This window comes from Podarcis tiliguerta (genome assembly GCF_965153285.1).
Source record: "Podarcis tiliguerta genome assembly, chromosome: 1".
Classification (NCBI taxonomy): Eukaryota; Metazoa; Chordata; class Lepidosauria; order Squamata; family Lacertidae; genus Podarcis; species Podarcis tiliguerta.
This window is the reverse complement of record NC_139534.1, coordinates 62,847,541-62,870,551: the sequence shown is the minus strand read 5'-3', so window position 1 is coordinate 62,870,551 and position 23,011 is coordinate 62,847,541. Positions and strand designations below refer to the sequence as shown.

At 42.7% G+C, this 23,011-nt stretch overlaps 1 protein-coding gene across 1 annotated transcript; it reads left to right on the top strand.

The window, feature by feature from the left end:
- The first annotated feature begins 253 nt into the window (after positions 1-253).
- TH (tyrosine hydroxylase) lies at positions 254-23,011 on the top strand. The gene is made up of 13 exons (XM_083425170.1): positions 254-453; positions 7,545-7,760; positions 11,234-11,408; positions 11,994-12,082; positions 12,539-12,606; positions 14,245-14,295; positions 14,944-15,089; positions 16,802-16,937; positions 17,064-17,133; positions 17,306-17,362; positions 17,578-17,673; positions 17,825-17,958; positions 21,058-23,011. Exons 1-13 carry the CDS (start codon positions 364-366, stop codon positions 21,215-21,217), a joined length of 1,488 nt encoding a protein of 495 aa, XP_083281296.1. The 5' UTR covers positions 254-363; the 3' UTR covers positions 21,218-23,011.

Here is a 23,011-nt window from a genome sequence, read left to right as displayed (position 1 = left end):
AACTGGAACTCCCACTGGAGCAGAGCCCTATGGAATATACAGCTTACACAGTGGAAGAATCAGCTGCAAAAAAGCACAAGGCGAGCATTTAGCCTACCAAGTATTTTGGGGTGCAGCAAAAGTGCTCACGGTGGATTTGCAGAAGCTGGGTGCCTGTAATCTTTACAGCAATTAGATTTAATGGGATACAAGTGCTTCTTTCCTTTGCCTCTGCTCCCTCCTCCCCTTTTCTCCCTCAGGCTGGAGAGAGGGAGGTGGGCAGAGGGGGATCGGAAAGGGTCTTTGACGTCAGACTTGCCCTATAAAAGCCCAGGGAAGAGAAGGGAAAGCAAAGCTGAATGCTGAGCCAGTGCACCAGCAAGGATGCCAACCCCAAACTCTTCCAGTTCTTCGGCCAAAGGCTTCCGGCGGGCAGTGTCAGAGCTGGACTCCAAGCAAGCTGAGGCCATCATGGTAAGAAAAGATCCCCACCTCTAACTAGCCACAGGTGCTCATGCTGCTTGCTGCGGCCAGCAAATGGACCGATGGCACATGATTTATAGAAGTTCCAGAATTCTAGAATTTCTAGAACAGCATTCTGTTAAGGGGGAAGCCAGTGGCTAGACAAAATTCTCCATTCAAAAGGCTTTAGGAATTGTGCAAATAATTTGTATGCAGTTATCATACAGGTGCCAAAGGAAAAGAGAATGTAGAAATAGGATGCTAATGAAAAAGAATATAGTGTAGCAATTATGCATCATAGACTGGAATGATGTTAAGAGTTATGCTCAGAGAAGAATGATGGCAAGGAGGGTTATCATCATAATCATAGCTGAGTTGCTGTGCAGGGCTTTTGATTCCTTAGTGTTAAAGTGAGATGTTTGTTCTATTCCCATAAAATGAAAATCTTTGCCCCCCCCCCAATACCATGCCTTGAACCAACAAGGCAGTGGGGACTCAGACCAATTTTCTAACTGTTACTATGCAATATTGCAATCCTTTCATTTTTCTCACTATGGCTTGCAAAAATCATATCTGAGTTATATCAGGTTTTTGCATAGAGCAGATATGCAAGGGAAAATGACATAAAATCTCGTGAAGAGATTAGGCACCTGAACTAGGTTGGATTGAACTCTCACAAATTCTGCTAGCCGAGTTGGGAGTATGTGATCCTTGGTTTTCATTGCCATCTTCTTTAGTGGATATGCTCCTGCCTGCTTCTTAGCTTCTGCATTTGACATAGATGTCACCGAGACATTATGTCAGCCTTCCCCAGCCAGGTGCCTTTCAGATGTTTCAGACTATAACTCCTATCATCCCCAGCCAGCATGGCCAACAGTTAGGAATGATGGGAACTGTAATCCAAAACATTTGGAGAGCACCAGGTTGAGGAAGCTTGCTTTAGCATGGTTCACACATTAATTTATTATTTCATTTATCACATAAAACTCATATGCTGTTGATTGTTAAAATAAACTCAAAGCAGTTTACATGTACATCCTTCCTCACATCAGTCCATGATTGACAAATGTGAGTGACCATCACAGGTGGAATGCCAAAGGTGAACACACCGTATGCCAGGATTATTTGATTGGCAACTGACTGTGTGAACTGAGCCAATCACCAAGGGCCAGGAAACCAAATGGTGTGCCTGGGGGAGCCAGGTGGAGTTTGCAAGTTGCTTACCCTCCAATTTTACCACAGATTTCAAGGGGATGACAGACACACTAAGCAGTTTGAAAGTTAGAAGCTAAAGGCTAAATAACATGCAATGTTCAATGTGTGGTCCCATTTCATTGGCTAACAGCAGCTAGGAGGATCAGGACTAGGGTTATGGTGCAATGGGAAGAGAGTTTAACCTTTCTCCCTGTACTTCAGTCTCAGTGAAAATCCTACCCACCCACAAAAAACAGCTACATAGTAGTACATTTTACATCAAGACTATGATGCAGGAAGAAAGGGTTAAAACCCACCACCCATCTGCAGCATGGTTCTGATCCTTCTTTCTGTTTAGAAAAAGTTCTCCTGCAAACCATTAGTTATTTGTACAATATTTTCATTGGCTTCTTAGCGGGTTTTTGGTTTTTTGTATTTTTGTATGTGGTACCACACAAGAAAGGTTTAGTTCTGCTGTCCAACCTCCAAGGAAACAAATGGGAATTTCGTAACTCTCTACAGACCTTGGGCAAAATAAATTCTCGGTGGATTCTGCACTTGAGCAAAGAGCTCCACACTGGCTTTCAAACAACATAGAAGTTTCTTCTGTGAAGAAAAGTGAATTCCCACTCTGGATAGCAATGTGTGATGATCTTATATATGTACACCCCACTGAAAATTCACTTCTTGGGAAGCCACAGCAAATTATGTTTGGTCACCACATGCACGTATAGCAATTCACACACATTTTGGATTGTACAAATTTCAATGGGAATCAAGCAAAACTCTGATCTTATGCACTTCTCTTACCATGCAGAAGAGCATTAAATCAAGCTTTTAGACACTTAGATAGAGCATTTTAAATCTAAGCACTCCAGGTTTTGTGGATAGCAACCTTTGTACCGGAGTAGATATATGAAAAGTACTTGAACTACCCCAAAAGTAAGGGATTAATGACTGCATTTTTTCCTCTTTGGGAATAGATATGTTATTCTATTGATTTAGAAGCAGACTATGATTTAGAAATGTAATGATGTACAATAACTTGCAAAGGTCTGTGGTTCCCAAATGGCTATTGCTTCTTCATGACCTATATCAAAGCATCATGTTGAAATAGTGGTCTTCAAACATTGTATTAAAAGCAAAACCCAAAGGGACCACTATGTTGCATCTCTTTTTTATTTTAAGCTCCTGTTTAATGTGGTTGCATTGGATTAATAAAAAAGAAAGAAAGATATACCTTCATTTCTGATAGTTGGTATGGTATGAAAATAAACATTTTTGCAAGTTGGTTTGCATTAGTGATAATGGGCAGAGATCTGTCTTCAATGAAAATGCATCTTAACCTCAAAAACTCATGGAAGTATTAAGGATTCCAGCCACTGTACTTTATGTTCAGGAGGACAGATCAAGAGGCCTGGGGCACCACATTCAGCATTTACACCTGTGGTTCCTCACCTCTGATGCCAACAGACATCATAATAGGTGACATTTCCTTCACAGGCTGACAGAACCTTATTTCACAGGTTTGACATCTGTCTCCTATATATCACAGGCGCTGAAAGGTGGATTAAGTACAGGTGCACTTAGTAATGTAAATCTCCATTTTACAAATCTAAAGCCAAGTGTTTTCATCTTAAGTCTTATAGGAGAGCCAGTTTCTGATACCTTTACTTAGGGATGTTAGACCCGCCACACCGAGGAACTGAAATTTCCGTATACTTTAAACAGGTGCATAATTGATTTTGGTGAGCATACACTGTATCATTGCCTGGAATTGAGCCCATACATACATTTCCAGACTGGTAGCTAGGCTGATCCATTGCAGCAAAACCAACAAAGTGCCTTGATTTCTGCAGCTGCAGGTGCAATGTTGAGTACTACTCACAGACATGCGTTTAATTATTTTTTGCTCATTTTATGAGCCTGCAAACAATTGGCTTTGCTTAAGAATGAGGAAGGAGGATCACCCTTCCTCCAAGAAGTAGTTGAAATAAGCTGTTGCTTATGGCTGTGAGCAAGAGAATAAATCTCTGGTTTTGAGCAAAAGAAGTATGCTCCAGACTCTATATTATGCACACCAACAGTTCAGAGAGAAGAGGAAATGAAAAAAGAGGAAACAAGCATGTACCTTTAAATAAGCATTTATAGGTACATTCTAATGGAAGAATACAATGTACCCCCTAGATATGTTTTTCCCCTGCAAGTCCATTGCCCCAGCCAGCATGACCAGTGGTCAGGAATGATGAGGGTTGCAGTATAAAACATCTGGAGGGCACCAGAATGCCTAACCCTGAAATGAGACATTTGTGCCATTGATTTATCAAGAAATCAGGAGTTTGGGAAGGAAATCTGTGTGCACTTTATGGCTTCCACTGTTTGAGAAAGCATCATGTTTCTATTCTTGGCTGCTATTAATCTAAACGTATGCTCCATGGGAACATGTGCTCTAGAAAGAATGTGGATTTTAGGCAGGCTGATGCTATGGTCCCATTACACCATTGGCTACTACGCCGCAGCCCCACTGGTGTTACAGTGGGGTAATAAGAAGAGGGTTCATGTGACTGCCTTCTCATGAATCATGAGTGGGGATGGAGTTGTGCCATTGGCTACACTCTTTACAGGCCAACATATGTGCTAGTCCCATATGGCACCAGCCATGCACTTGGCATCATTGTGAAAGGTCTATACATGCATACAAATGTGTGTGAATAGAGCTGCTCCACCCAAGGGAGAATTCTGATGATTTCAGGATTCCCTTTTGCATAGAGGAGCCCAATGAGCATACATCTGTGTGTATAGTCTCTTCACATTGACAGCAAATACATGGCAGTGGTGCCCCCCGATGCATGCATTGGTGTGCCTGGTGGGCAAGACCCCCTCGAGCATTCCTGAATACATGAGAAGGGGGATGTGGACCAGGACTCTATTGCAAAATTTGGAGAAGTATGATATCTGAAGGACAATTATGTTTTGATCTATGTCCAGGAGGTGCAAATTTATTTGTTTAAAAATGCTGATCAAATGAAATGCTCCTCTACACCTCCCTATAGAGCCTATGTGCAACAACCTCTCTCCCACCAGTGTTTGAGTTTTGCTGTGCTTACTCAATGTGCTTGACAAGAATGCATTTGTGTACATCACACATACAGTGCACCTCAAAGGATTTGTGTGTGTTTGTACATCACATGCTCATTTTGAACTGGTGATTGCACACAATCAATTAATTTATGCATTCGTAGCACATGGCATTGCTTTCTCACTATCCATTTCAAACAACTCCGATGTGGGTAAAGGGTTAATAATAAGGTTGCCGTCTTGCTCGCTTGTGTCTAGAGAACAGCTGGCTTTGTGCACCTGGACTGTTTCTGACTTTGCATGTGCAGAGGCTCCTTAAAAGAAGAACTTCAGAAAGCTACAAAATCACGAAGAAAACAAGTTGAACTGTTTTTAAAAATCTAGCTGGCAGTACTGAAACCTAGATCCAGCAAAAGTCACTATGCATGGCATGAAAGTTTTCTCTTTGTTTGTTTGTTTATGAGCTACCAAAATCGATCCTGTATCTGTCCCCCCCCAACCTAACATTTAACAATAAACGCTTAAGACAGTCAAGAGAACAAGGAGACCGCATCATATTAGCAGCAGGTATTGTGGCTGAAGACAGACAATCATTGTTTCAGAGAGCTGAAGGTGGCCAAGTTGCTTTCGCTGCATGCACTCGTCTCATTGTCATTGCTCTTCTCAAGTTTATAGGTTCCTTTTGTCTCTCTCTTTTTTTTAAAATCATGCTTTCCCAACCAGAGGTGACAGTGGGATAAATGAAGCAAGGGAGTGTGCAGGCTACTGCCTTACAAGCCCCTGTCGCTGGAGTGTCTGTCTCCAGCCGCATTCTTCCTTCCAAAGGACTCATCAACGGCAAACAAAAAAAAGTCTCAACTTACCAAGCAAGGCCAGGACCTTTTCAGGTAGAGAAAAGACCAAAATGAGAAAGATTCCCTTTTCAAGCACAGCCTTCTGATTCACATCAGCGATCATCCTTTCCTCCACGAAGCAGCAAGTTTTAGGCTAGCTGTGATGTCAGTGGTGGCTGGTGGTGTTTGAGACTGAGGTTTTCTCTTAGCCTGCCTCGCTGAACCGCTGCCTGTACCTTTAGAAAATGACCTGCGTTGCAAGAAGAGCAGATTTATTCCTCTCTTCCCCATCGCTTAGGGCAAATCCTCACAAGGCAGCTGACAGAACAATGGATGATACACAGTAAAAACACACCACTAGATAAAAGCATATATGGGGTGGGGGGCAGCAATAAGGTCATTTTAAAAACTTGGCAGATTTTTTTAAAGCCCCCTTTGTTAGTCAAGCACATTTGCTGAAATGTAATGTGCTTGTTATTTATGAATGTTATAAATTAATTTCATTGTTGCTACATTTTTATACTTCCTTGTAAACGTGTTTAGAATCCCAGTAAAAGAAAAAAGTGTGCCCATGGAGGTTATTTCTAAGAAACACAGATTACCATAATTTCTAATTATTTAAATGTATTTAAGGCATTTGTTGTTACACTTGTGACGTACAGATTTCAACTCAGTTCAGTCCAGAAAACATTCTCTTCTGGTTTTCAGAAACAACATTATTTCTTCTCTAATTCTTATGGCCACAAGAAGAGCTGTCCAACACTTCCCTTGAAGCCAGTGTGGTGTAGTGGTCAAGAGCGGTAGTCTCGTAATTTGGGGAACCAGGTTTGCGTCTCCGCTCCTCCACATGCAGCTGCTGGGTGACCTTGGGCCAGTCACACTTCCTTGAAGTCTCTCAGCCCCACTCACCTCACAGAGTGTTTGTTGGGGGGAGGAAGGGAAAGGAGAATGTTAGCTGCTTTGAGACTCCTTAAAGGGAGTGAAAGGTGGGATATCAAATCCAAACTCTTCTTCTTCTTGTGTTGGATGCAAAATTCCAGCACCTGTAAGGCAATTTTTTCTAAGACTGACATTTTTTTAAAAGCCTATTTAGGCATTCTTGTTGGTTTGTTTGATGGTTTCTAATGTTTATGTGCTGTGTTTCCATCCTATGGCAGCTCACAAGGGTTTATAATGAAATACAAGAAAAACAACAACAATCCAGATTGAATAAGAATAATAAACTTTCTAAAAAAGACACCATGGTAGTCTCTAATCATAGGTTAAAATGGTCTCAGAAGCAGAAAAATGTCTATACAAACAGGAAAAATGAGCACTGATGGGGGCAAGGCATGCCTCCCTCAGGAGAGTATTCCAAATTCTAGGCGTCCTAGTAAAAAGACCCTGTCTCTGATGCACCTCTGACAACAGGGAAACCCACAGCATGGCCTGTTTCTGAATACCAGTTGCTGGAAACCACAGGAGGGGAGAGTGATCTTGTGCTGAAACCTTGCTTGCTAAACTAGATGGGCCATTGGCCTGGTCCAGCAGAATCTTCTTACATTTTTTATGTTCAGTGCACAGCCACATTCTTACAGATAGTGATGATTCTTCCGATTCTCTGGTCCTAAACCGCTTCAGGCTTTTGAGGTCAAAATTGACATCTTAGGAAAGAAATTGGTAACCACTGTCATTTGCAGACTCCGCTTAACATCCTGGCAGCCACAGTTTGGATCCGTGGAAGTGTTATGAGTTGTCTTCCAGGACAGCCCGACATGTAGCACCTTCTGGTAATGTATCTAACAAGAGATAGTTTGAGTATCTGATACAAATTAAAGAACACCCAAACTGGTAATGGCTGAGACAGACCTGAGGTTTTCCAAGCCTATTGCTACTGAGATGTGCTGGTTCTCCAGAAAGCTCTCAGCTGACTTTTAAATGTAGTAAGTGATGTAGGCCACTTTCCTTGGCTGTTGTGGAATGAAGGTGTCTATTCCTCCCCCTTGTATTCTCCCTCAGTCCCCACAATTCATTGGCAGACGGCAGAGTCTCATTGAAGACGCCAGAAAGGAGAGAGAAGCTGCTGCTGCAGCTGCGGCTGCCGCCTCTGAGGCTGCTGAATCAACTGAAACGATTGTCTTTGAAGAGAAAGATGGCATGGCCATGCTAAACCTTTTGTTCACCCTCAAAGGAGCCAAGACTTCACTGCCATCCCGTGCGCTGAAAGTATTTGAGGTGAGCTGGTGAAGTTGCCTTTTTGGCTAAAGCAAAGGTGCACTTGTTTGCAGAAAAGGGACAGCCTGGTAGTTCATATATTTCTAGATACCAGACATTAGGTGGAAGGTAGGGCTAGGTCTCAGTAGAATAAGTTATTGCCCAGAGCCATATCCACTAGTACCTGGATACCCGTTTTCATGTAGAAATCAGGAGTATGTCCCTAGTCATGCAATGCAAAATGTAGACCTATTGGTATCAGAGTGCACCACTTCAGTCAGGCAACTTTGGTGGGAGGGGTCAGAAAGTTGCACCCTCATGTCTTACAGTTCTCATGGAAGAAATTTACTTGGTTGTGGTAATAAGAAACTTTTATGGAAGTCAGGCCTTTTCAAGTCCTAGACCCTGTTTTTAAGGTATCTGGCTACCATGCCTCTAATGGAAGCCCCTGCTTGGGCTAGGTGGAAGTCCCACAATTCTTGGTTTAAACTCCTAGCTGGACATGCTCAGTGGTTCTGGAATCCCTTGAGCTAACAGCTTTCTGCTTCCTCATCCAGCTCCAAACTCCTAGGCTGTGGATAGTGGATCTGTGGTCTTTCAGATGTTGTCAAACTTAAATTCCCATCACTCCTGACCATGCTGTGTGAGGATGGTGAAAGTTGGACATCTGAGTGCCCACACATTCTTCCTTTCTGACCTTGCTGTTTTCTTGTATGTCAGTTAGGATGGGGTTTTCCTAGTACCCATTGCTCTCCTGTTCAACCAGCACTGAGGCTGCACATTTGCATTCCCCCCCAGTGTTGATCAAGTCAGAAACCACTTGCAATGTTGTGCAGACTGAGGAAATTGCTTTCAACCTGGGAAAAGACGGATGACTGTTGGTATGGCCAGATGTGGCCTAGAAGCTACTAGTTAGCTATCTTGGGTTTACACAGCTTGTTGTTCCACAGCAAATAATGAGATGGAGATTAAAATGAGGAGATGGTTTTATCAAATGGAACAGAAAATTAGATTATCAACAACTCTCAGACCCTTGTGTACCTTATATAAAAATCATTGGATGAAAATATGTTATGACTCCCGCTTGATGAAGAGCTTGAAAGGTTTCAATTTCTACCAAAATCCTTAAGGCTCAGATCACTGTGATATACAGGCAAGATGCAGTTCAAAGGCACAGCATGTACTACACATGGCTAGACAAGTGAAGATATTAAACCAACAACGACATGCCCCCTGCAACCCAATTATAAGGGGATAGCAGCTTAGCATGGCAAGTGAATCTCTTCCTTAAACTGGGCAAGCAACCTGGCACTTCTCCTGAGGGCTTAACATGCCTGTGCTGGTATCTCCATGACCTAGGGCCTAGGCAATGCAGGGGGCATAACCGCCTCCCCAGAGTCAGAGCAACAATCTCCCCTGGAGAGGCAGGAGTGGACATGGTTTCTGACAACTTTGGAGGCTGAACTGGTGGGACATTAGGCAAAGTGGGTGAACTGGAACCGGACACAGATAAGTCTGAGGACAGAGGTGGTGCTCATGCCTAGTGCCACTGAGACTGGTGGGGAGATGAAATGGGGGGACGGACACACCCTTCCACTGGTACTCTCTCCAGTATCCTCTTTCTTGAGACTTCCCAATCTAGCCAGAGACTTCCCCAACCCACCCATTGGATCCCCCCCTAGGCTCCTCTGTAGGCCACTCCTCTTCTCCATCTGGGCTTGGCCAGCACCCCACCCCCATGTAGGGCCCCTGATAGTGGGGAGAACTCAGTTGCTGTTTCCACTGTTCCCATGCAAACTCAGAAATGCCACACCATAAGACAAGGTCCAATCTATCTCGATTGTTACCAAATAATCCCAAACGTTTCCCAGCATGTGACTCCACAATTGAAATGTGTACATATGCATTAGTGAATAGCTTATTTTACAGTCAATTTAATAATATGAATAGCACCCACATACCCCAGGGAGAGAGACGGAGAGATCAGTTTGTGAAGTTGTGTGTGAACAAAGGACGGTGTTTGCTCCAAATGGCATTCACATCCTCCAGGGGAGATTTACATGAGTTGAGAAGCTCTCTTGGTTTATCATGACTACAAGAGCTTAAGAAAAGCAAACACCAATGCAGGCCAGACTTCCACTGTGAGAGATTCATTTCCCCGATCCCTCCGGCACTGCAGGTACAAGATATGAAAACAGACGGGTGTAATGACATTTGCCTCATGATGAAACAGGCTGTGGGGAGGCTGGTTTTCCTCTCCTGTTTTACATTACATACAACTCAAGCAAAGGTAATGCAATCAGATCTGTCAGATTAATGCTAAGGTATTGATTGTCATGGAGGGGCAACGTCCCAGGGATGCATTAGAAAACAAGCGGCTAAATTGAATTTGTCAGTGACATTGCCTTCTGTTCCCTTTTCGTCTATCTAGCTCTGACTGAGTAAAAAATTCAGCCATTCCCCTCCTGAATCTCTAAGGGGAAACTGGTTTAATTCTTTAAGAAGTGAAAATTATGCACCAGCTTTCAGCAAAGAAAGAAAAGATCTCAGATGCTATCAATCAGTGACTTTATATTAAAGCCCACCAAGAGGGACATTTAAAAACAAATTGTGGAGCTATCTCTTGTGTGTGGTTCTGGTTGATAGCTCTTGGGTGTCTGCTTAAAAAACAAAAAAATGAAGCTCTGGCAAGCCTGAAATCTGCCCCTCCCTGAATTAGGCAATAATGGATTGTGACATACATTGAATTGCGCTGGAGAATTGCTAAGTGGGGCAAATGATACTTAAGCCACACGCCATCTGCCACAACCCCCCCCCCATGTTGCTTACAAATCAAACTGGTTCCATGGGGTTTGTTTCAGTGGTGGCTTTGGGACCTTCCCAACATGTTTCTCTGGGAAATTGCCCCAGTGCAGTGGTGACTTGCAGAAAAGTGGTATCTAAGGATTGAAGACGTAAGATGGAGGAAGAATATCTTGTTCAAGCCATGATTTCACACTTCTTCATGCATTTAATATTCAGCACCTTGGCCAGAGCATAGCACAGAAGCTGATCAAAACCTGCATGGAAAAATTGGCTTCTTCCTTGGAATTATACAGGCTGCCATTTGCCTTGAAGATAGTCTGGTTCTCATGTTCTGTGCCTGTTCCATTGCTGTTTTAAGTTAATAAATTAATAATAGTATCTGTGTAATGCTATGTTCTCAAAGGCCATTCCCATGCTTTAGTGCAAAACTTACAGGAACCCTGTAAGCCAAGGGTGGCTAACCCCCAGATCAAGTCATCTAAAAACAGGCATCTCCCGTCTAGATGAAAAGAGGCTAACTGGGGGAAAGAGCCTTCTGAACTTCTTTCTCTCACTTGAAAATAGCCTGTTTATTGAAGTCGTTGCTCCTTTTGTAATGTAGTGCTTAACTGATTTTAAAAATGGTGGGTGGGAAGTCTCCTTGCTGTTTTATTTTAATATATTGTTTTTCCTTCCCTGTCTCTCTAAAGACATTTGAAGCCAAAATTCATCACCTAGAAACGAGGCACAGTAAGAAACTGCGAGAGGGCTCTGCTGATCTGGAATACTTTGTGCGATGTGAACTCCACAGCTCTGATCTGAGCACCCTCATCAGTTCTCTCAAAAGGGTTTCAGAAGACGTTAGGAGCACAAAAGAAGACAAGTGTAAGGAACCTGTTGTTTGGTTAACAAAGCACGAGGGAAGGATTTTTTCATATATGACTCCTATGGAGATAATCTCTAGAAAGGAAAAATGTCAAGGGCAAAACCTTTCTCCCTGAATGTGTTTTTTAGACTGGTATTAGAAATAACTGGTGTATGCACCTTTGAATGTTGCAAATCTGTTAGAGGCAAGATAAGGCAGCATCGTGGTATATTTCTGACAATCTTACAGCACAAGTCTATGTGTGTTTACTCAAAAGTAAGTACCACCGTATTCAGTGGTGCTTATTCCAAGGTATATGTATATACAGGATTGAAGCCTTAGTTTAATATAACAGATCAACCAACCAACCAACCAACCAACCAACCAGCCCATCCATTCAGTCATCTGGCTATCCAAATAATAGATAATTACTTGAAATTCTGTGTAACAATTTGAATAGTTTAGCTACTATTAGAATAGTTTATCTGGGAAAGGAAGGAAATTACATACTGTATTTCCATTAGAAACCCCTTTTCTTATTCTTTCCTATAACTAGCTATTTTCTCTCTCACTTCCCTCCTCTTCCTCACCCTTTTGGATTTTAGTTCATTGGTTTCCAAGAAAAATCTCTGAGCTAGATAGATGTCACCATTTGGTCACCAAATTTGACCCTGATTTGGATCTGGATCACCCGGTGAGTAAAGAACTCTTCTTTCCCAATTCCTCTTCCACATTTCCTTACTGCCTGAACTCACGTTAGCTGTCTCCTTGTGGGATAGCTTGGCTTGTTATGCTTCTGAATAGACTGAATAGAAATGCAAGCTGTCATTGCATTTCTAGCAAAACGACTGCAGGCTTGCAGGTACATCTCATGCTCACCAGTTTAAAGCTTTAATAAATTAATTTGCACTCCAGCTTCTCAAGAAGATGAGAAGCATACATTGAGTTGACTTGGAAGTGCCTATTCACTCTAAGTAGAAAACATGGGAGGTGCTTTTTTATTTGTTTAAACAAAGTAGCAACTGATGGTGAACACATCCTTGCCTGTCTAACCATGAACAACCTGTACTAAAAATTGTCCATTGTCAATATTACAACTGTTCAGTGCAAAAATGTGAGGTAACATTCTTGCTCTGTTCTTTCCTCCAAGGGATTCTCTGATCAAGTATATCGGCAACGAAGGAAAATGATAGCAGAAATTGCCTTCCACTATAAGCAGTAAGACTTGCTGCCTTGCATAGCCTCACCTGCTGAGACCTCCATGCATACACTTATTTATCTCTTTGCTCTCCATGTTCTGCCCTTCCACACTCTTGGTTTTTCCCTTCCACTCTCCTGCTTCATGTTTTCAGTGCTTCATGGCTGCCAGTTCCATAGAGCTTTTGCAGTCATCCCTGAAAGGTCCATTGCAACACAGATAAGCAACCCAAGAAGTGAATTGTTGAACGCAACCATTTCAGTGATACATATGGTGTCTTCTTTGCCCCATGTCTGGGATGCTGCTGCAGAAACTATGCATTCTTGGCATTTGTTACGCATTCAGACTCAAATTAAATGATTGTAATGAGAGCCAAGAAAACCCAGGCTTCAGGGCTGGTTTCTCTTCTCAAAACCAAGAGGGATCCAGGATAGAATGGCAATTTAAATCTTCTTTTCTTATTGTATTTGCAAAAAATAAACATAAATAATCAGCTGCCCATTATTTGTATTTGTGATTTAGAATTTAAATATGTTTGCTACATTCATTTTATCTATTTATACAACATACCACCTATATGAATGTTTCCCCTATGTGGTACATAATGTGGTGACACCCAGGGCCACTCTGGAGACCTTTCACAAGGCAGAAAGCCACCACATTGTCCTTGGCCTAAATCTTCCTAATAACTTGGAGATGGCCAGAAAACAGACCCAGATGATCAGTGGTACAAAACAGCTGCTTGAAATGAGATGAGTTCACATTTGCATTTGAAATTATGATAAAACAAGGATGCTTTTGTAACAATCTTTACTTTCAAAAGGAGCCAGTATTTGAAATGGGGATATTGGACAGGGAGGACATGCTAGAGAGTGAAGGGAGCTTTATTTTGGTAAGGCTTTTTGACAAGTTTGTTATTTTTCTCATATTTATATTATATCTGAAATGACAGCAAAGGGGGGGGGAGGATTCTTTTTTTTTTTAGGTTAGCTGATTCCCCTGATGATTGTACACTTTCTCCTCAGCAGTATGGCATAGCGTACTTGTTTGAGCTTCCTGATTACACTTATAATAATACCAGTATTTCCAGCATTACTTCCAAGTGGGGCAACAGCTACCCTTTTATTGTCATTATTTATCACCCTTCAACAATCAAGGTGTTTTAAGTGTGCTAAATGAATTACATTATGCATCCTTAGGTGCCCCTTATAATCTAAATGGGGCAAGCTAATCTGCATCATGTGTGCTGGTGTTAGTCTGCCTCAGTGTCCTACAACCCTACTGTTCCTTACTATTCTATCTATACTCATACCTAGAAGTCTTACATTTCTCTGCAACCTTAAGAGCTACTTGTTTTTAAAAGGAACTTTCAAAATTCACAAAGATTTAGTCTGCAGATATCTCCTCCTCATAGACAGGGCCTGGTCTGCATTGTAAATTTGCACCGGCTGGGACTTTGTGTGTTAGCTTTGTGGTTTTAAATATTGTCTATCCTGTTCAAACCTTGCTTTGTCTCTTGGACATGCATTAGCTATATACTCCATCTCAGTTATAAGTGGGCAAAGGTTTAACTTAAACATTATTGGCCCCTAATATTTGGTGCATTGCTATTTTGTCTCCCTTCTCCTTGTTCTTTTTCTTACTACTACCTATTATAGTGGCGACCCAATTCCTCGAGTGGAATACACAGCAGAAGAGATTACCACTTGGTGAGTATGAATGCACCTTTCCTAGCTTCTGCCAGACGCAGCACAAATCAGTAGACTCCCAGCTATATACCCCAAAATTTCCATTGGCAAGGTGGCAAGGTTCACTCACAGTCACTCTGGGTTAGTAAAACTGGTATTTTGCAGCTAAAATAGTTTTTAACAGCTAGCTAATGGTGCAGGGAGGGGAGGTGGGTCAGGTAAATTCAACGTATCTTCAGCTGTCTGCTGATGCTTTATTTAATAATAGGCACTTCAGGATGCATCCCTACATCATGATCACTCACAAGATACTTCGGAAACATAAGAACTATTCTCAGAAACTTGTGGCTCTCTCAGTTCAATATCAGTAAGAGCCATAAGGGAAAATTTCTGAGCTGTGTATTGGTTTGAGTTTTGCAGAGCACGGTCCCAAATCCAGATACTCCTCCATGTCTTTCTTCTATCATGATGGCTATCTATTACCTACTACAGGACTGGAGGCAGCATGCCTCTGACTATGTTGCTGGGAATCACAAGTGTGGAGAGTTATATGTCCTCCCTTTTGTGCTTGTGGACTCCTCATTGGCCATGGTGGGAGAAGGATGGCAGACCAGATGTGCCTTTGGGCTGACCCAGCAGGGCTTTTCTTACGTTCTTATCGTTCTGAAGGAAGGAGGTGTACAGCACACTGAAGAGTCTCTATCCCACTCATGCCTGCAAAGAACATCTGGATGCCTTCCATTTATTGGAGAGATACAGTGGTTACAGTGAAAACAATATCCCTCAGCTGGAGGATGTCTCCCAGTTCCTAAAAGGTGAGGACTCAGATAAGTTTCGCTTCTGGAGTGAAAAGGTTTTGCTCTTCACAATGATGAAGAGGGTTGGGAAAACCCTTTTCAGCTGGAGCTGAAATCTCTTGCAACCTGCAAGCATTCTGAAAAGGTTTGTTCAAGGAAAGGCTATAAACATGAGCACTGCTTATTATCCAGGGGCAAAGGCTACAAAATGATGCAATGCATGGCTGTTTAAAGCATAATGTCACTTGCATTAATTCATACAAACCTGGGGCTATAACTCAGCAGTAGAGCATGTGTTTTGCACACAGAAGACGTTCCACTCTGGCATGTCCATTTTAATTTTGGGGCAGAATTTGCAGGTAAGGTCACACCTTCTTGTTCAGAAGCCTAGGCCCAGAGCTCTCCCTCTATACCCTCCAGGCATTTTCCTTAAGCCACTGTTCTCTCTCCACACACTCTGGCATTTTTTCTTATATAGTAAGCTTAGATACATAATTTTGTTTCTGCTTGATGATTGTCTGCAGCATTTTATAAAAGTGTCTGTTCCAGAGAAGTACCACTTCATGGCTTGGGGGCCCTGCCTCAAGTAGATCCTGCTTCACCTCAGGCAAGCCCCAGGTCCCCCCATGGCACCCTGCCTTTGTTGTTGTTTATTCGTTGTTGTTTATTTGTTTAGTCGTGTCTGACTCTTCGTGACCCCATGGACCAGAGCATGCTAGGCACTCCTGTCTTCCACCGCCTCCCGCAGTTTAGTCAAACTCATGCTGGTAGCTTCAAGAACACTGTCCAACCATCTCATCCTCTGTCGCCCCCTTCTCCTTGTGCCCTCCATCTTTCCCAACATCAGGGTCTTTTCCAGGGAGTCTTCTCTTCTCATGAGGTGGCCAAAGTATTGGAGCCTTAGCTTCACGATCTGTCCTTCCAGTGAGCACTCAGGGCTAATTTCCTTAAGAATGGATGCGTTTGATCTTCTTGCAGTCTATGGGACTCTCAAGAGTTTCCTCCAGCACCATAATTCAAAAGCATCAATTCTTTGGCAATCAGCCTTCTTTATGGTCCAGCTCTCACTTCCATACATCACCCTGCCTTGGTTCAAGGCAAATCCCAAGTTCATAAAATAATCTTTAAAATGGATTGGGATCACTTATGAATACTTTCAAGCAGTATATGCAGACCATCACACACAGAAAGGACTTGAAAGTGGACTCAAGGGAATTCCACATGACAATAAGTATTCTTTTTTTTTTTTTTAAAAAAAGGAAAACTTCACCTTAATGCTGTATGAAATACATCAGAATGTACATATAAGCACAAAACATTAAAAAGCGTAATGGAAGAGTCCTGTGCAAATAGAAATATAATTTTGGCCAGATTTCTAAAATGAACAATTGCAACTAAAGCATATGCATGGCAGTTTCTGTGGTGACTGATATCTTAGATCTTGATTTGTTTTTATTATTTATTATTAAAAATAATATCCCACCCTGCGTCCGACTCAGGGTAGAGAGCATGCAAATGATAAACACCTAAAAACTTCTAAAAAATGATTCTAGTACCGATGCAGGCTGGGAAAGATCTCTACTTGTTCTTCTAACACAAAGTTACACATACACAATTGTTTATGAGCATTATTTAGTTTTTTTGAGTTCCTGTACAGCCAGCAGTACAACTCTATAAAATGTGGCTCAGATGCTACACTCAGCTACAAAGACTGGTTTGAACTATTTCAGAGAGAACTGGGTTCCAGCTCCGACCTGTAGCTGGTCTCCTGTCTGCTCGGGACTTCCTAGCCAGCTTGGCCTTCAGGGTGTTTCAATGTACACAGTACATCCGCCATGCCTCTTCTCCCATGCACTCTCCAGAGCCGTGAGTACTAGCTCTTGAATTGCCTCAAATCTATCATCATACTGTATTCTTGGACTTGGACGTGTTAATGTCTGGCTTGCTGCTTCAGACTCGGCTGTTAACTAAGTGTCTTTCTTCCAATGCCAGGGACTGCTGCCATGAGCTTCTGGGGCATGTACCAATGTTGGCAGACAAAACGTTTGCACAGTTCTCCCAGGTGAGCAAGAGGTGAAATGCCTTGTGTTTTAAGCACAGCCTATGCTTGACTAGATAGTGCATGGTATTGATTTCAGAGGGGACATGCATAGCATTGCACTGTAAATCGAACAAGTTGGGTGATCAACTAAAGCCATCCATGATATACATGAGATTATTCCTTTTGCTCCTAGGACATTGGACTTGCATCTTTGGGAGCAACGGATGAGGAGATTGAAAAACTTGCGACAGTAAGACCCTAATTCTGGATTTATTTATTTAAAAAACCCTTTGCTTTCACTTTATCCAAATCTAGCTATATTTTTCTTAGTTATAACTGTATGAAATGCCCAGTGAAGGGGAAAGGTTCCATGTGGCCAGCTAATCTTGAATATGTATGAATTTAAAAGAATCATTACAGATTTGAATAACCAACTTCCTTTGGGATCCCGTTTTTATTTCCCAGCTTTACTGGTTCACAGTGGAGTTTGGCCTCTGCAAACAGAATGGAATCATCAAAGCCTATGGAGCTGGACTCCTCTCCTCTTACGGGGAGCTAGTTGTAAGTGCTCACCTATTCCACCTAGCTAAATTGAAGCACATGGCTACCACTTAGCTTGTGCTCTCCGGTTCCATTGATTAGTCTTTTGTCACAGTAGTCACCTTAGGGGTTTTCCTGCAAGAAACTTTGGCATTTCCCTCCCTTCATTCAGCACTCTTTGTCGGATGAACCAGAGCTAAGGGACTTTGACCCTGATTCTACTGCTGTGCAGCCCTATCAAGATCAAGCCTACCAACCAGTCTATTTTGTATCAGAGAGCTTCAGTGATGCCAAAGCAAAACTCAGGTAAGATATACCGTACTTTTCCGTCTATAAGATGACCCCATGTATATTTTGGGGGACTCAAATTTAAGAAAATGGGGGGGAGATGATGATGATGATGATGATGATGATAATAATAATAATAATAATAATAATAATAATAATAATAATAATATATTTATACCCTGCCCATCTGGCTGGGTTCCCCCAGGCACTCTGGGCTGCTTCCAACAAAATGTTAAAATACAATAGTGCTTCATATTTTAAAAGCTTCCCTAAACAGGGCTGCCTTCAGATGTCTCCTAAAAGTCTGGTACTTGTTTTGAGATGGCCCAGAGTTGATGAGCTTTTTGGGGGAGGATTGCCCAAGATTGTTGTTTTTTGGGGCAGGTATGCCCAGGGTTGAAGAGCTTTTTTTTTTGGGGGGGGGGGAATGCAGAAAATCACTAACCCGACTAACAAACACTGACAATCGCTCACGTTGCCAAAAACAACATGCGCCTGCTCACTCACCAACAGCAGACACCAATAGCATGCCTGATTGTCGAAGTGGCAGCCAATCCAAAGCAACCCTTGACACAGCCACCAATCACACACAAAATCACCGCGGATGAGCTCCTGCTCCCGGCTGCAACCAATCACCCGTCACCCCCATGCACTATCCGTGTATAAGATGAGCCCTGTTTTTTCACATGATTTTTGAGTAAAAAAAACCCCTTGTCTTATACACAGAAAAGTACGGTAGTTGGGTAGATCAGCAGGGCAATGGGGATCTATATGTGGTAAAGGGTAAAGGGACCCCTGACCGTTAGGTCCAGTTGTGACCAACTCTGGGGTTGCAGCGCTCATCTCACTTTATTGGCCGAGGGAGCCGGCGTACAGCTTCTGGGTCATGTGTCCAGCATGACTAAGCCGCTTCTGGCGAGCCAGAGCAGTGCACGGAAATGCCATTTACCATCCCGCCGGAGCGGTACCTATTTATCTACTTGCATTTTGACATGCTTTCCAACTGCTAGGTTGGCAGGAGCAGGGACTGAGCAACGGGAGCTCACCCCATTGCGGGGATTCGAATCGCTGACCTTCTGGTCGGCAAGTCCTAGGCTCTGTGGTTTAACCCACAGCGCCACCTGCGCCCCTTCTATATGTGGTAGCCGTACCTATATTCTACTGTTCTTGCTGCATGCCATTTATGATACATTTTCTTCTTAATCCAATATATGAACATTTTCACTCACTCACTCTTCTGGAAAAGCGTTAAAACTAAGTTTTTGCTGTGGATTGTTAAAAGGAAGTACAGATAAGTTACAGTGCAATCTCAGCATAGGTTTGATGCATATATTTGGGGGGGGGTACGTGCATTTTAAAAATGCATCATATTAGGGAAAATTGCATATAAAAATTAGGAGAAATTTGCTGGTGGCTTTTAAAAAGTTGGCAAATTGCTGCAGATTGTAGGGAAAAAGTTAAGAATGGGAAAATGAGAAATTTAGGTAACTATTGCAGTCCCCAACTGCAATATGTCAAAACAGGAACAAAACACAACGCTTCCGGGGAACTGATAATTCATTTGGGCACCATAGCATTTAACCAGAGTTTGGAGGAAAGTAGCTCAGAGAAAAAGGTGAGCACAATTACCGCCTATGAAGGGCAGGGGAGCCACTTGACTATATCAACAGGGAAGTGAGGGTGCAGGAAAAGTTGGGCACCCTCCCTGCTACTTCTCCGTTTTCAATCTAGGAATCATTTCTCTCTTCGAAAAGGACTATTGGGGCACACTTACACACACTTTACTGCAATGAACTTTCATTTTTGGCTAGGTGCTACAGCCTTAGAGAGAACTTTATCAGTTAACTCTCACAATCTGACTCTTCTTAAGAGGATATTTACAGCTATATTACATGAAGAAAATCTGTTCAGAGGTCAAAGGCACTAATACAGCAAGAGCCAAACATAAGGGGAAGGATGGGCATTTTCTGTCACTTCCCCCCCAACTGAATGTCATTGAAAACACCACTAGAGGGTGTTCTAACACAAGCAATAGCAAATTCTTACAGCGAAACCTCAAATTCCTTTGTTGCAGCATGAGCTGTCCTGAGCCTGACCATACTTCATCGAATAAATCACATTCCTTCATGCACAAGGCATAAATGTCCATAATACTCAGACGTATGCTCCTGGTACCTACCTCCAGTGGCTATTCTACTTTGCATTCTATTAACATACTTATTATGATTTGTTACATTTCTATCCCATTGTTTCCTTCACCATAGAACTCAAAAGAGTGAGATTCCTGGGTGGCCTCCCATCCAAGGTCTGGTCAGACTCAGACCTGCTTAGCAAATCTTCTGAAGAAGTTACCTTTAGACCATGCTCCAGGAATTCCTTTGCTACGGTCCCCTGTAATGAATTAGCACAGGATAAACCAGCCTTTGGCATCCTAGTGCCCTGCAGATGTTTTGGAGTGCAACTCTCATTATTGTCCTGCTTTTCATACAGATGGTCCCAGGTTGAATCCTGGAGATCACTAGACAGGACTGGGAAGGATTCCTGCCTGAAATTCTGGAGAGCTGCCTCCAATCAGCAGTGACAATTTTGTGAGCTAGGTGGACCAATGGTCTGATACGGCCACAGCAACTTCCTACATTCCTAGACGTTGTTTGAAATGTTGAGTATATCAGGGATGGAGAACCTGAAGCCCTAGAATGGCATACCACTCAACCGTCCCAATAAAACCAGGACATGCTGCTTTTTTTTGCACAAGAACATGGTGGCCATTTTGGGCACCATGATCTGTCCCCCCTAAAAGCACCTTTTCACAGCTGCGATCTTGCGTGGCAGCCCAAAATGCACATATGAGAGCATGCCACCCCCAAAATTGCTTTTTTTCAGGGCCGCAATCTTGCACGGGTTACATGACTCACAGGAAAGTATGGCCCCAGAAGACAGTGTCCTGGATTTTTGCCTTGACGTGTTGGAGGTTGTGTGATGGTCATTGGAGTTCAATGACATCTGGCGGGCCAGGAGGTTCTTCATTTCTGCAGCATGTCTTCCTTTGCCCTCTCTGTCCTTGAGTTCTAGCCTATCGATGCCAGCCTCCTTTCATCTCTGTACTCTCTCTTGCAGGGCCTATGCAGCGCACATCAAGCGTCCCTTTTCTGTCAAGTATGACCCGTACACTTACAGCATTGAGCTTCTGGACAACCCGCAGAAGATTCGCCACTCCCTGGAGACTGTGCGCGATGAGCTTCACTCATTAATCGACGCACTCAATGTTATCAGCTAACACACGCGTTTATTTGACCCGTTCCCTCCTTCATGCCAATGCCTGTTCCTGCAGCTGCCAAACTGGCTTCCTGCAGTGACTACCCGCCACTGCATCATTTGGGCCGCCACGGTTTCTTTTAGGGTTTGTGTTGCTATCCATTGCCAGAGTAACGACAATGGCTTGTGTTTGCTGCCCATATGTTGGACAAGAGAGGCGTACTTATTATTTAATGGCAAGCTAGATTGAAGAAAAATAAAAGGAAATGGAATGTATCAATATATTGTATCAAACTAATCAGACTCGAAGCAGGCCCACTGGGGGGAAAATGAATAACTTCAGCCCAATGATTTCAGAGTGGGCCTATTCTGAGGATGACTTAGATGGATGCAAGCCAAACAGGACTTACTTCCTGATAAAAGTGCTTAGCGTGGCCTTTTAATTTTGCTAGAGAAGAATAAAAATATAATAAGAAGGAAGCAAAAACAATAGGAGGAGAGGTATTGCTTTAACGGAATACCTACTCAAATATAATTATTGGGTCACTGGAGAAGGTTTCACTGAAACATGTCTGGCAATTTACTAGTTGCTAAAGTTTCCTACATTTCTTAGTACAAATCTGAGGCCTCTTCCCCCTGGCCCCGCTTACACTTCTGCTACATACCCAGTGACTTCAGAGAAAAACATTCCTTTATAGACTCGCCATTATGCCAAGAAGCCTTCTAACCACATTTTTAAGTGAATTCAGAGTCCAGACAGGTAGAAACCTCAGTATGCTGACCCAAAATCCAATTCTGATGGTAGGATGAGCTCTTAAAATTTCAATACGATGACTCAAAACAAGATCCAGAGCGCGACCACTATCTGATTGGAACAACCTTCTCACTGATCCTAATCCCTCAGTCTGGGAAAAATTCCTTCAGGATGAAACAAACCTTTGACTGGCTGCAATGCTCTGCAATCCAAATAGAGGCAAATCCTCTGGATCTCAGTGTAGCCTATTGCCATGCAAGTGTGTGGAGAACTGAAGCATTGCCTTCTTAGTCCAAAATGGAATCCCACACCTAGCAGCAAATGCTACCATCGCCTAGGAATAACTGTATTGGTCCTGGTCAAGGTAGCAGGAAACAGGTAATGGAGAAGGACCCTCCATTTTGAATGCGCTGATTTATTTCTGTGGAGCACTCCTTAGCAAGGTGATAGATATGTCTCCCATCTCTGGTCATGGGAAATTGATAGATGTATCAAATAGCCTCCTTCCTTCTCTAGGCTTGGTAGGGAAATGCTCTGTCTTTGTCAGGATAGAAAGGAGTATCCTTCGTGGAAAAGCACCATGAAATTATTGCCAAAGTGGAAGAACATCTGGAGAGCATCAGCTACAATGGAAACATAGGTAGATGATATCGCAAGGACACAATACTCAAATGTATTGCTACTAGCTCTGCAGCCGGTGTAAGGTCTAATAGTTGCCATACATTGTTCCTACATTCAGGCCCAATGCTGAAGATGTTTGAATCAAAACAGCCTGGAGAGATGGAGAGAGAATCAGGTCACTGGGTCAAACGCTTCATGTTTGAGAATGAGACTCAAGAGAAGAAACACGCGAAACCTCCCTTTTCTGTCTGGCTTTGGTTTGCTCATGGTATTTGTGTGCACTAAAGCCTCAAGGAATGGATCTCACTGCTATTGCTCCTGCTGTGTGGGTGGATCTGTCTGTCTTGCTGCATAATGAAGATATTTATTTCTCAGTTTTGAGTCATGCTGCTGCTGAGAGGCTAGGTTTATTCATAATAAAGTTATATTTCTGGTCTAGCA